The 13,453-nt window shown below is 40.0% G+C and overlaps 1 protein-coding gene across 2 annotated transcripts in view; it reads left to right on the forward strand.

Annotated features, from left to right (window-relative positions):
- The first annotated feature begins 1,356 nt into the window (after window positions 1–1,356).
- MAP9 (microtubule associated protein 9) overlaps window positions 1,357–13,453 on the forward strand; it is a 37,590-nt gene continuing 25,493 nt past the window's right edge. The window contains exons 1-5 of one of the 2 annotated variants that reach the window (XM_008509656.2): window positions 1,357–1,876; window positions 2,696–2,852; window positions 3,593–3,677; window positions 5,083–5,394; window positions 11,797–12,029. In XM_008509656.2, coding sequence (XP_008507878.2) covers window positions 2,778–2,852; window positions 3,593–3,677; window positions 5,083–5,394; window positions 11,797–12,029 — 705 coding nt within the window. In that variant the 5' untranslated portion in view covers window positions 1,357–1,876; window positions 2,696–2,777. The remainder of the gene's footprint in view (window positions 1,877–2,695; window positions 2,853–3,592; window positions 3,678–5,082; window positions 5,395–11,796; window positions 12,030–13,453) is intronic. The other variant, XM_008509657.2, reaches the window with a different exon arrangement.

Consider the following 13,453-nt stretch of genomic DNA (forward strand, 5'->3'; position numbering starts at 1 on the left):
AAGTATTTAATATTCTTCTGCTTAAGATAGGAGAATAGTAGAAAGACCATTCTTTAGGTCTTGTGGAGAAGTTAACTAGCTCAGGTTAACTGTTTTTGTTTACTGTAGCTTTGTAAGGCATAACTTGATATCACTTATTAATTATTTTGTATTAAGTTGAAAATAAAAATATAGTGGGTTCTGTAGAAAAGACAGAATCTTCTACTAAAGGCTTTTTTCATTAACTTTTTTGAATCTATTTTCTTAAGTCATATCTAAAGGAAAACTATATTAGTTAAGTGATTGAAAAAAATGAATAGAACAGAGATTTTTTTGAATAAACATAAATATTTGAACATGAGTAAATGAGTATTTCACATATAAGGAAAACATAGCTGTTGTCTTCTCACTCTGGGCACAGGTACTATGACAGAATCATATTTGTTGATTAACAATTTATATGATCAGAAAGATAGTAACTGGTGAGAATGGAAAATCTTTCTTTTATACAGAGACTCAAAAATGTTTGAAAACATCAAAATTTAGCAAATGTTGATCAAACAGTTTTCCAATCAACAGCAAGTGGAGCATACACTGAACACGTTTTAAAAAGTTGCATTGCGAATATTGTTAAAAGCACATTTTCAACAAAATTTCACATTTCCTGTTACGCACAATAGTTCTTCAATATTTTGACTTATTAAATTTATATCTCAATGTGATTTGCTTATAAATAATTGTCGAATAAGTGAAAATTAATAAATTTTAGAGATATGGGGAAAAATACCAGGAGCGAATTTAATTACTAGTCAATGAATTCATTCAGACAATTTAGCTAAGATTAAGCTTCTTTTAAATTAAAAATAGTAGAAATCCATGTTATTTCAAAGTCTTTAAAGAAGCGTTTTTGTCTATTTTTTTAAGGATTACCTATACTAATTAAATGATGTTAATTTTGGTGACTTTAGTAACACACGATCTTGGGGGCTATTAGGTCATTTTGTCTGCTGACTGGTTTGATTTTAACTACATTATCCACTGCGTGTACAAAGAGAGAATCTTCACACTACAGAAACACTTGGAATGGGTTTTCAGCTATATCGACAGGGGACGACTTCCGTCCCGGTCTTTTGCGGCTGAGTTGCGTAAAGAGCGTATCTATTATTGACTGACTGCAGTCCCAGGCACTCTTGCAAGTATTCCACCTGTATTACTTCATTCAATACTCACAGCAACCCTAAAGGTTGCTATTATTATCTCTCTGTATTCAGAAGAAGAAACTAGGGCAAAAGAGACGTTAACTTGCACATCACATGGGTATAGAGAAGGGGCGCCAGGATCCAAACGTGCAGTTTCACTCCCGAGCCTGCAAACGTCGCTATCGCGCTATTCTGTCCCATCTGTCAGTACAATATTCCAGTTCACAGAACTTCATGTCTTAACTGTGGCAAAACGATGACTGTGCTTTGGCTTACGCGGCCTCTACGGATAAAGACGCTCACTCGGCCGAAGAGCGAGATGCTCCAGGCGCCCCGGCGGTGCTGGCCGGGTCCCGGCTCCCAGGCCAGAGCTGAAGCACAGGCGGCCGATAAAGCACCCGTCTCCGCAGACTCAGAACGGTGATGTCATTTCCTTCGTCTGGGTGGTTGCCGGGCGACGCGTTGGGCAGAAGCACTGCGTTGGGTACCTGAGAGACCTGGCGGTGGGGAAGTCACTCCCTCCCGGAGACGCTGTTTCCTAGCAACCGCCTCCCACCTCCGTTTTTAGTCCCGCCCATTGCGCAGTCCCGGGCTGCGTCTCCCGGGACCGCCAGGTCGAGGCCGGAGCGCGGGGTTCCTGCCCAAGGCCAGCTGTTCAGTCCTCACGGGCGCTGGGAGTCCGCCGCAGGAGTGGCGGGGTGAGTACCGAGCAGGGGACGGGGAGTCGGGGAGGGACGGGGCGGGGACGGCGCCCGGTGAGCTTGGGGTTGAGAGCGCCGGGTCCTCGGCGGGCGCAATGCGGAGCGGGCGGCGACCCGGGCGCCACCGGCCAGGCCCGGAGCGGCCCTGGGGCGTGCATTGCGGCGGGCGGCCGAGGCTCTGGCCTCCGCCCAGAGCGCAAGAGATGATCGCGGGCCCCTTGGCACAGGGCTTTTAATGCAGCTCATCGCGGAGGCTTCGCTGTGTTTTATCTAGTCCTATGAACACTTTGGTGAGAGGGAAGAGTGACTGGGCAAAAATATTACCATTTGTGGTTTAGCAGTATGATCTTTTTCTTTCCTAGCGCTGTACGCAAGCAATGTTTTTCCTTTTTTTGGTGGTGCATTTAGTTATATCTTTTATGCGGACTATCCTCGTGGTAGCCTTTTGAGTAAGTATAACTGCTTCCGAGGCAATGTTATGCTTCTTGAATAGCAGAGACGTGAAAAATACAGTTTCTAATTGAATTGGCATCATTTTATTGTTTTAACCTATTGCGGTCATTTATTTGCTCATCTGTAAAGCAGTTGCAGCATTATTTTAGGATAACTTCAATTAAAATTTCTTTTTGAAAACAAACTCAGGAGAATTTTATATTTCTCTGCAAGAACTCGCTTTACATTTTTAAGTGAAGATGTAGCTCAGTGTTCATGTGATGCTTTTCTTGTTTTCGTTTGGCTTTTTGGGGGGGCACTAAGTGTAGTAATAGAAATTCTCAAGCGTGCAAAAAAGTTTAATTTGTTTTTTGTATATTTCAGCTCCCATCAGAAGTTAAATTATTCCTGTCACTTGTTAGCCGTTGTATAAAGGTAAAGAGTTAAAACAAAAACCGAAAACACTATGTCTGATGAAGTTTTTAGCACAACTTTGGCATATACAAAGAGTCCAAAAGTCACCAAGAGAACTACTTTCCAGGTAAAGTATTTCAAAGCGTTTTTATTTTGAATGATTTCGCAAGGTAAACACTGTATTAGGAGTGTTGGGCCTGAGTGATTCTAGGAACAGTCTCTATCAAGCAGGAGTAAATCTTGCCTTCCTTTTGAGATTTTGTAGGTGATGGTGTTTGAGCTCCAGTATTACCAGCTCTTCTGTGTGGCTTTCTATCAAACTAGCTGCAATACTAGGTTCTTACTAAGTTAGAAGTGAAATCAGCTTTTACAAGTTAAATTGCAACTTTAAATTGCTATTTCCATATAAAGTGTTTTTTTTTTCTGTTGTAACTTAATGACATTTAAGTTTTCTGTACCCAGTGACTATAATTTTGAACTCAGCCTCTAAATTTGCATTTTTGAAGAGATCCGTTACTGCAATATGTTGAAACGAAAGATCTTAATAGGTAGCAGTTTCTTCTGAAATGTCAGTTTATAATAAATCTCTCTAAATTGAGTCCCCTCAGTTAATTTATTTGATATTGTCTGTCTCCTCCAATTTAATTGTGAGCTCCCTGAGGAGAGGGATGTTGTCTGTGATGTTCTGCCCTGATGAGTCTGAGGGCTTGGGTGCATGGCATAAGCCAGGCTTTTGGTGGGTATTAGTTAGATGATTGAAACCTAAGTTTGGAAGCAGTTATTAATCAAGCATTTGTTTAAAGAATTAACCCTAAATATGAGGCCTCCACATTTGGGTGGAAATTGATTTTAGTTCTCTCATTTCAGGATGAGCTAATAAAAGCAATTACAGCTCGTTCAGCCAGACAAAGGAGTTCCGAATACTCTGATGACTTTGACAGTGATGAGATTGGTATGTGAGAATATGGAAAAGTAAACCACTTTTCTTCTTTCTGTTTCCTTAGTTACATTTAACCCATCCCTCCAAAAAAAATCACTGGGTTAAAATAATACCTGTGAATTCACTGACTTTACGTTTGCAACTTTTGGGTTTTTTGCTGAGGAAGGTTTGCCCTGAGCTAACATCTGTTGCCACTCTTCCTCTCTTTTTGCTTGAGGAAGATTAGCTCTGAGCTAACATTTGTTCCTGTCTTCCTCTATTTTGTATGTGGGTCACCACCACAACATGGCTGACAAGTGGTGTAGTTCCACACCCTGGATCCGAACCTGCAAACCCAGGCTACTGAAGTGGAGCTTCACTGAGCTTAACTGAGCTGAGCTTAAGTACTATGCCACAGGGCCAGCCTGATTTCCAAATTTTTAATGAGTAGAAAGCCACTTATAATTTTCTAAAAGTTGTATGATTGACCTTGATTGTTTCTGAATGTGTACATTAACTGACAGCAGCTTTGCAGTAAAAGGATGCTAGTCAGTGGGAAACCACATTGGAGACAAGAAGTTCATCTTTAGGATCAACCCTATGAGACCCTACAGCAAGTTAATAACTGGGGCCCGTAGAACTAGACTAGGTGCACATCAGAATCACTTTTCTATAAAAAGTGCTTTTTATGAATCAGATTTTTTGGCTGTGATAGGGGCTCAGTTTTAATAACCCAGTCTATTAGTACTGATATGGGTCATTTAGTTTCTTTGGATTATATAAAAATATTAACATATTAGATTTCAGGTGTAAGAATGCAGAATTCTAAACTTGAAATTCAGTGTTTTATGCTTTAATATTCAGTGAATAACTCAATATTCTCTGTAAAAATAATCAGAACAATAGTTAAATCATTGCTATGTAGTTAAGTTAGCGTTCTTTATTATTCCTTCATAGTAAAATCTAATACTCTAGTATGGCTGGAGTTGTAGTTCCAAAGTTTTTACAGAAAAAAATGTAATTAGCAAATAACTAGTTAAATTCGTCCATTTACAAATGTTCCTGACGTTATGTAATGAAGTTTGCAAATAAGAGCTTTACAGTCCAGAATCTTATTTAACTGTCGCATGGCTGAAGGTTATTTTCATGAACCTTTGGATGGTTTTTCTCGAGTAAGCGCAGTGCTTGGCACAGTGCTCACATTCAATAAGTGTGTTTTGAATAAATTAATGAAATTGAAATTTTTATTTCATAAATAGCCAATAAAAACTGTCTCAGCTGTTTTTCAGAGCTGCAGATCTATTTTACAAATGCATCTATTCATGGTTGTAAATTCATTTCTAGTCCTTAAGGTAATCTTTTTCATTAGTGTAACCTTCAAAACTTTAAAATATGCTAATGAAAACGTTTTTTCTCTTCCATTTTGCGGTTTCCTTAGGTGATTTTTCTGACACCTCAGTAGATGAAAATTCAGTTAAGAAAAAAATGAATGATTTCCGTATATCAGATGATGAAGAAAAGAATTCTCCAAAACGGTCTTTTTTGAAAACCAAAAAATTGAACAGGGACGTAACAAAAGATGAGCCAGTATTCTCCATCAAAAACGATGAGCAAGTGGCACCTGCTGGTTCTGAAGACGTGGTCATAAATCCCTTATCTGAATCTCAAAATAAACGTCAAGCAATTGAGAAAGAGAAAATTAAAATGAAACCTAAACCCCGAATTCTTCCAGTCAAAAGCACATCTTCAGGTAATTTGTTAGGTTCCTATAATTGCATTTCTTGAAAGTTTCTTTTAAGATAATCAATCACAAAATGCCTTCATATGGTAGCTTGTAAGTATTTAAGAAAAAAAATAGGACTTAAGTTTTCAATTTTACAGATATAAATCAAGACAATAGAACCATAGAGAAAACCCATAATTCTGATGTACACTTGTGTGTTCAGTCTTGCATCTGTGCTGGTAGAAGGCCAGAGTACCTTCAGTCGTCCACAGCTGGGGCCCCCAAAGCTCCTAGGTCCAGCCTTGCCTAGGCCTGTGAGCTTCAGTTTCATTTTTAAGGATAGAACTGCAATGGAATCCTTTCGGATCCAACTCACTCCAGAGGTTAGAGTTATAGCAGCATTGGGACTAGCCCTTAAAACAGTCATTTCCGTGCCGCTATTTGCCAGAATATTTTTTTGACATTTGTATATTTAAAGGGAGAGAGTTTTGTTGTTGCCGTTGTCGTTTAACCCTCCAGACTTTCCTTAAGAAAAGAGAATCTCCATTCGGTTTCTCTATCCCTAGGAAAATCCACCAAAACTCTCTTTCCTGAGGAGAACTTCCTGGTGAGATCTGGGATCATAGTAGTTTCTCTAGAATTATTCTAAACTCTAGGCACAATGGAGCAAAAATGGAGTGAAGCAAGAGCCAACCCCTCTGAGGTCCCTTGGACCCCCACACAGACACGTGGGTATAGAGGGTTAAGAGTTTGGTGTCTTCCTGTCTTTCTCTTTCTGGTTTTTTTGTTTTTGTTTTTGCTGAGGAAGATTTTCTCTGAGCTAACATCTGTGCCAGTCTTCCGCTATTTTTTTTTTTTTTTATATGTGGATCGCCACCACAGTATGACAGCCACCGAGTGGTGTAGGTCCATGCCCAGGAACCGAACCTGGGCCTGTCTGTCAGAGCACACTGAACTTAACCACCAGGCCATGGAGCAGGCCCCTCTTTTTCTATTTTATAGAAAAATTTTAGTTGATGCTAACCCTCATAAAAATCTCTTCCATTTACATCATCATTAAGTATTGTACTGGTAAATATTTCGTACTTGGCAAATTAGATATCATTGGTAACATCAGACAAAACTTTTTCAGACATGTATTAGGGAACCACTCCTTCCTTCCCATCACCCCATATTCACGTTAACTTTCAAATGAGGAGAAGATATGAACAGAGCAGGGAATACTAGGAAAAAAGCCACTGTATATTAATTATGTGTGACCTCAGCAAATAGTGTAAGCTTTACTGTTCTTGTGAGGAAGAAGATAAAACCTGCATTTCCTGCCGTAAGAATTTTTTTGAGACTCTATTGAGGTATGTCGCATAAACTATAAAATTCTACAAAAATGTATTTACAAGGCATAATGAAACAGAATTAACTTGCTAAAATGCACCTTTCCAGTTTACAGAGTATAGTCAAAAATGGAGAGAAGGGGAACGTTATTGAACTTGGTGAATAGTCCAATAGTTCACCATTTCCCAAAGTGCATTCCACAGTTTGTTAATTGATATTATGGGGAAATCACAAAGTTACAGAAATTTTACTGATTTCTCTTTTTTTGTTCAGATTGGCACCTGAGCTAACAACTGTTGCCAATCTTCTTTTGTTTTTTCCTCCCCAAATCCCCCCAGTACATAGTTGTATATTTTAGTTGTGGGTCCTTCTAGTTGTGGCATGTGGGACGCTGCCTCAACATGGCCTGATGAGCAGTGCTATGTCCGCGCCCAGGATCCGAACCCTGGGCTGCCAAAGCGGAGCACTCGAACTTAACCACTTGGCCACGGGGCCAGTCCCATAAACTGATTTCTTTATGAGAGAACTTCATGGAGCCATCAATAAAGAAATATGCACAGTGACTCTTCAAGAAGGACAGAATAGGCAGCGTTTCCTAGTCCTAGGTGAGTTTAGAAACCTATTTTTGTGGATTCTATTTATCCTATTTGTCTTGATTCTGAAAATCTTTTCATTAGGTTAATAAAATGTGAGCATATAGAAGCTAAAAATTGGTCAGATATAGGTAGAAGTATATAATTAGAACTTTATGGTAGATAATCGGCAATAATCCACCTGTTTAATACCATTTTTTTTTAGCCTGTGGCAAGTTAAAATGAAGAGAGAAATACTGTTTTTTAACCACAAGATGGCACCAGGATTCTAAATGCTATACACAAATATGCAGTACATACTGTATTTTTAAACAATCATTAGCCATTTGCAATTCAGTATATGTAATATAAAAATAATCACCAAAACAGGTAATTGTTTATGTTTGATTATAAGACAAAGCATGTTGAAAGTGTACAGGCATGTTTTTTTTTCTTTCTGAAAACTCAACCGTACTTCTGGAAGTGGAATTTTAGTATAAAATATATTAAAATCGCTATTCCTAGATTCTTCAGGTTGAAGAAAAGAATTGAGGCTAGTGGTTAGTGTTAGGCATATAGAATTCATTAAGTATTTGAATGTATAAATGAATAAGTGAATAATTCATGAAAGAAGGAATGTATTTCATGCTTTATTCTTCTCTAAATTTTTAGACTTTTTTTTTCTTACAGAGTTTGGAAGTTAATATTTTTAATATGGTGAGATATTGCTGAGTAGCAATTAATACTTTATAAGAATATTAGAACCTGAAAGTTCCCCTTGTTCTTGCTTGTCTTTTGTAAAAAGTGCAATAAGCAGACTCTTTGACTTTATTGAGCAGCTGTCACATGGGTAGTGATTGTAGAAAGTGATTTTTATAGGATATGTTGTTTTTATTTTAACATTAAACTGACTGAAGTCATGAACTTTGGAGTCAGGATGCTGCTCCTTTAATTGCACAAGGTAGAGTTTATGACCGTGGGAGCATGACCTCTTTATTCCTCGTTTTATTTATCTGTAAAATGGGGATAGTAGTTCAGCCACCACTAAGGGTTTGAAGCAATTAAATGAATTCATATATTTGAAGTGCTTAGGACAATCTTGGTGTGAATTAAGCACTCTATAAATGTTTTTATTATTCATTTCATTATTTAGTGTTTGTTCATAAGCAGATCATTCTATTTATCCACACATCTTTGTTGTGAATACAATATATTTCAGTATGTTAGAAGCATTGTGATGGTAACTAAGAATATGACATTAAAAAGATTCAGTACCAATCCTCCAAGACTGTCTTAGTCCATTTGGACTGCTGTAGCAAAATACCACAGAGTGAGTGACTTATAAATAACAGAAACCTGTATCTCACAGTTCTGGAAGCTGGCAGTCTGAGGTCACAGTGCTAGCATGTCAGGTAGGGACCTCTTCTGGTCAGACTTCTCATTGTGTCTTTACGTGGATGAAGGAGCAAGGGAGCTCTGTGGAGCCTCTTTTATAAGGGCATTCGTCCCATTCATGAAGGTTGTGCCCCCATTACCGAATCACCTCCCAAAGGGCCTGCCTCCTGATAGCATCACCTTTGGGGTTAGGATTTCAACATAAGAGTTTGAGGGGAACACAAACATTCAGACCATAGCAAAGACTTTACAGTTTAGTGGGGAGGTGGACAAAAGGTCTAGTAAGAACACAGGAAAGTAGGCACCTAAGTTTGCCTGAGGGCATCAGGGAAGGCTTCCTAGAGGAGATGGCCGTATTAGCAATAACTGGCAAATAATAGTATCTGTAGTCAGGACTCTTGGTTTCAAATGATGCAACTCAAGCAAACTTCAGTGGAAGGGGGAATTCATCGCCTTCTTGAGCGTGGATGTCAGGAGGCCTTGCTTTAGGTGTCATTAAGTTTAGAGACTCAGTACTTTCATGTCACCTGGATTTTCTCTCTTTACTTCTGCCCACCCTCCCTGACTCCCTGACCCTCTCATTCTCTCCTCCCGCAACTGTCAACTCCCCAGTTACTCCATCCCTGGGTCCTATTTTTTTGTCATTTGGTCTGTGTCTCAAACAGCCCTTCCCTCAGCAGGGGAGAATGCCACTAGCAGTCTCCAGTCACATCCTTCCAGCTCCATGACTATGACCGCATATCCTTTGACTCCAAATAGAAAAATACTCACCGCCTGACCACCTGCTGTGGCGAGGGGAAATGAAGTTTCTGTGATAAGCTGGGGGAGGGGTGTGCATCATGGGCCCACCCTTCTCACTGAGGTATGGAGGAGATACTTGCTAATCTACCAGAATCACATGGATGGAGAGAAGGAGAGACTTCCCCAAAGAAAATAGGAGTGATAGACAAACCAGTAAAAAGAAAAGTTAATGTTCATTTACCATGTATCAGGCACTGTGCTGTGCACTTTATGTATATTATCTCACTCAAGTCACACAGGCATCTTAGGAATTATGAATTTATTTTACCAATGGGAAAACTGAGGTACGTGGAGGTTATGATTTGTGTAAGGTTACAATGCTAATGTGTCACAGCCAAGATTCAAATCCGAAATATCTGAAAGAGTCAAACTCATACACAGAGGAGGTAGAATGGTGGTTGCCAGGGGCTCTGGGCCGGGGGAAGGGGGAGGTGCTGTTCAACAGGTGTAAAGTTTCAGTTATGCAAGGTAAGTTCTAGAGATCTATGCGACGCTATGCCTTTAGTTCACAATAGTATATCGTGCACTTAAAAGTTTAAGAGGGAAGATCTCTTGTTAAGTGTTCTTACCACAATAAAAAAAATTGACTCCATACCTTCTTTCAGACATTTTACAGTAGTCTGCTTAAAGTGAGGCTTGAAAGACATGCACCCATTTGTCAGGAGGAGAAGCAGGAGGCGGACAGTCTAGGCAGAGGGATCAGCTTGGGTAAAGGTGTGACAGCAGCAAGGACGGTGGCATAGCTGAAAATAGCAGTTAGCACAGCATTTCCGGAACACAGATAACAAAATGGGTGTGCCAGTGAAGAAGGCAGCACGTGTAGCCAGGGACAAAACCACGAAACCTTTTATATTGTTCAGAGGCAATTAAGCTTTTATTCTGTAGGATTGGGTGATGGGGAGCCATTGAAGAATTTTGTGGAGAGGAGTGATGTGAGCTGATTTGCATTTTGTAAATATCGCTGCGGTAGTAATCTAGGCAAGAGTGGATGAGGAGCTGACTGTGGGGATGTAGGAAGCGGGGTAAATGAGAGAGATTTAGCAAGTAGAATCAGTAGGGTATAGTGATGCTTTGGGCATAGCAGGGAACAGAGGGGGGACTCTAGATTGACTCTGGATTTGGGACTGAACCTTTGGCCAGAGTTTAGGACTTAACTAAAATTGGCAATGAAGCATTGATAGTGGTAACGATTTGGTATGGTGGTTGGCTCTTCTAGCAGCACTCCTAAGCCCATTTATAGGTAAAAGGAAGAAGATGTTAATTAGTTTGGTTGTGAAATTTTGTCAGCAGAGCGCATTGGTAAAATAATGGAGAAATGAATATGTATAACAGGTAAAATTTATGCAAAAAGGTTATGTGAAAATTTTTCATATAGTGTTTTGAAGGCTGGAAGCGTACCAGCATTAGATTCTTGTTTTAAACTTTGAAGGAATGGAAATAGTAACTGAGAAATTTTAATAACTGCTAAAGAAGTTGTAAGGACTCAATGAATAGTGACACAAATCATCTAGTTCTTCATTCCTCCCTCCAGTCGGAGTTGGCACTTTGATGCTCTGTACTGACACTGTCATCTTCATACTTACAGCGGCACCTACCCTTGTCTTGCCATTTTATTTCTTTAGAATTGTCACCCTTCCCAACCTGTAAAGTCCTTGGACAGGGACGTTGTCACTGTCTTGATTATGAGGTCCATAGTGTGAGTAATGTGTACAGGACCTAGCAGCAGATACTCAGCCAAGGTTCGATGGATGAACCCCTCATTTCATAGAGGTTGAAACTGGGACATGATTTTGTTTAATTTATTTTAAAAAGTTTTTTTTAATATTAGGAGAGTTCATAAAGTTGAAGAGTTAACTTCTCACAAGGGCCGGCCGCATGGCCGAGTGGTTAAGTTCGTGTGCCCCGCTTTGGCAGACCAGGGTTTTGCCGGTTCGGATCCTGGGCGCGGACATGGCACAGCTCATCAAGCCACGCTGAGGCGGCGTCCCACTTGCCACAACTAGAAGGACCCACAAATAAAAAATATGCAACTATGTACTGGGGGGCTTTGAGGAGAAAAAGGAAAAATAAAATCTTAAAAAAAAAAAAAAACAACCAAAGTATACTAGTTATTTCCAGGATGGCAGCTATTTTTAAATTTTGATTCTGAACTATGGCTTATTTGTGCTTATGGGAGCTCTGTGTAGGGAAAGGTTTTGAGCTTCTGGACTCTCCAGGACAGAGGGCCAAGGTGCATGGGCACAGGAGGGAAGTGTGGTGGCATGCTGGGGTGTAGTTGAAGCCATAGTCATTTTTTTGTACACCCACCTTAAAACATTTTACTTTTCAGCAGAAAATAGTAGCAGCCTTGAGGCAGACAACCACTTTAAGCCTTCACCTCGGCCAAGGAGCATGTTGAAAAAGCGTAGCCTCAGGGAGGAGAAAGCAGGGCTGGGAGAAGACAAAGAAGCGGCCCTCCATGAAGAATTAGCGGCACGTTCTGCGCCTCTACCCCTCCCGAGGCTGAATGGCGGACACCTGGGAGCTGAGAAGCAGGCCTTCTCTGAAAACCCTGATCCTGAGGTTAGCACCACGGCTGAACTGCTGCAGTGTGTTCTTAAATTCAGGCTTTTGCATCTGATTTTGAGAGAGAGAAAGAAAATAAATATTTGTGTGAATGCATGTGTGCATGCGTTTTACTTGTTTTCTCAGACACTTGATAAGAAAATAAGGTTAAGTTTTTTTAATATACTGTATTCCATTCAGTCTAAAACTCCATTTGTAAGATAGTTATTTTACATGCTGCTAAGAAAGAGGAAAACTGACAACTAAGCTGTAACACACCAGCAATTAGATGCGTCCAGTTTCAGAGAAAGTAAAATGCAAAAATAAAAGGTCACCTTTTGAATCTATGCAGTACTGTATACCTTTAATTGTAAGAATTTATAGTTTTATTTAGGTATCTTTGAATTCTATAGTTTATGCCTAAGGACAGTAGAGTCTGTCATTCTTTTGATTTCGTTCACTCAGCAAATGTGTATTGAATAGTCATGGTCCTGTATTCTTTGGCGCGTGCCAAAATAGGAGTAAACGTGATTCTTCAGATTTTCGTCAGGGAGTTTACTGTGTATTCTTATTGGGGGAGAATGCTTGGCCCCCTCTTTGTACATTTCGCTGTGGTTATTGAACTTCCACCCCACATTTCAGAAGGAATAAGTTTCAGAAGAACATTCCTCCTCCATAATCAGCTTGAGCAGCTCAGGGAAAAGGAACTGAATGGTACCTGCTAAGCTGCTTGCTTTTTCTGCTCATTCCTCTGTGGTATTGGTGGGTAGGGATTTCCTTGGGAGGCGGTAAAAGAGCTGGGAGGAACTCTTTGGTACTCGTGCTAAATGGCTGAATCCCTCTCGTTCAGACCGGAAGTACGAGCACAATGGGCAGCTGATTCAAACCTTGTTCTGTAGTTCAGTTTTACCAGTAAAGTTGACAATTTGATATATACATCTACCTGACTGCACTGTGCTGTTTCCTAATTTGTTCTGAAAATCAGGAGAAGAAAAGAGGGTGTTAGCAAACCCAAACCATTATTTTATGTTTAGTAAAATTATCCAGTGAAGAGGATATTGTGTTTACTGTAGGTGCTGTAGCGAATTGCCACAAACTGAATGGCCTAAAACAACAGAAATTCATTCTCTAGGTTTTGGAGGCCGGAAGTCCAAAGTCAAGGTGTAGGCAGAGCCGTGTTCCCTCCAAAGGCTCTAGGAATGAATCCTTGCTTGCTTCTCCCAGCTTCTGGCAGTTGCCAGCAATCTTTGGCAATCCTTGGCTTGTAGCTGCACTACTCCAGTCCCTGCCTCTGTCATCATGTGGCCTTCTGCCCTGTGTCTCTGTGTCACCCTCTCTTTTCTCTAAAAAGACACGAGTCATTAGATTTAAGACCTAGCCTCATCCAGTATGTCCTTGTCTTAACTAATTCCATCTGTAAACACCTTCTTTTCAAATAAGAT

The sequence above is a fragment of the Equus przewalskii genome, chromosome 2, assembly GCF_037783145.1.
Source record: "Equus przewalskii isolate Varuska chromosome 2, EquPr2, whole genome shotgun sequence".
NCBI classification, from domain to species: Eukaryota; Metazoa; Chordata; class Mammalia; order Perissodactyla; family Equidae; genus Equus; species Equus przewalskii.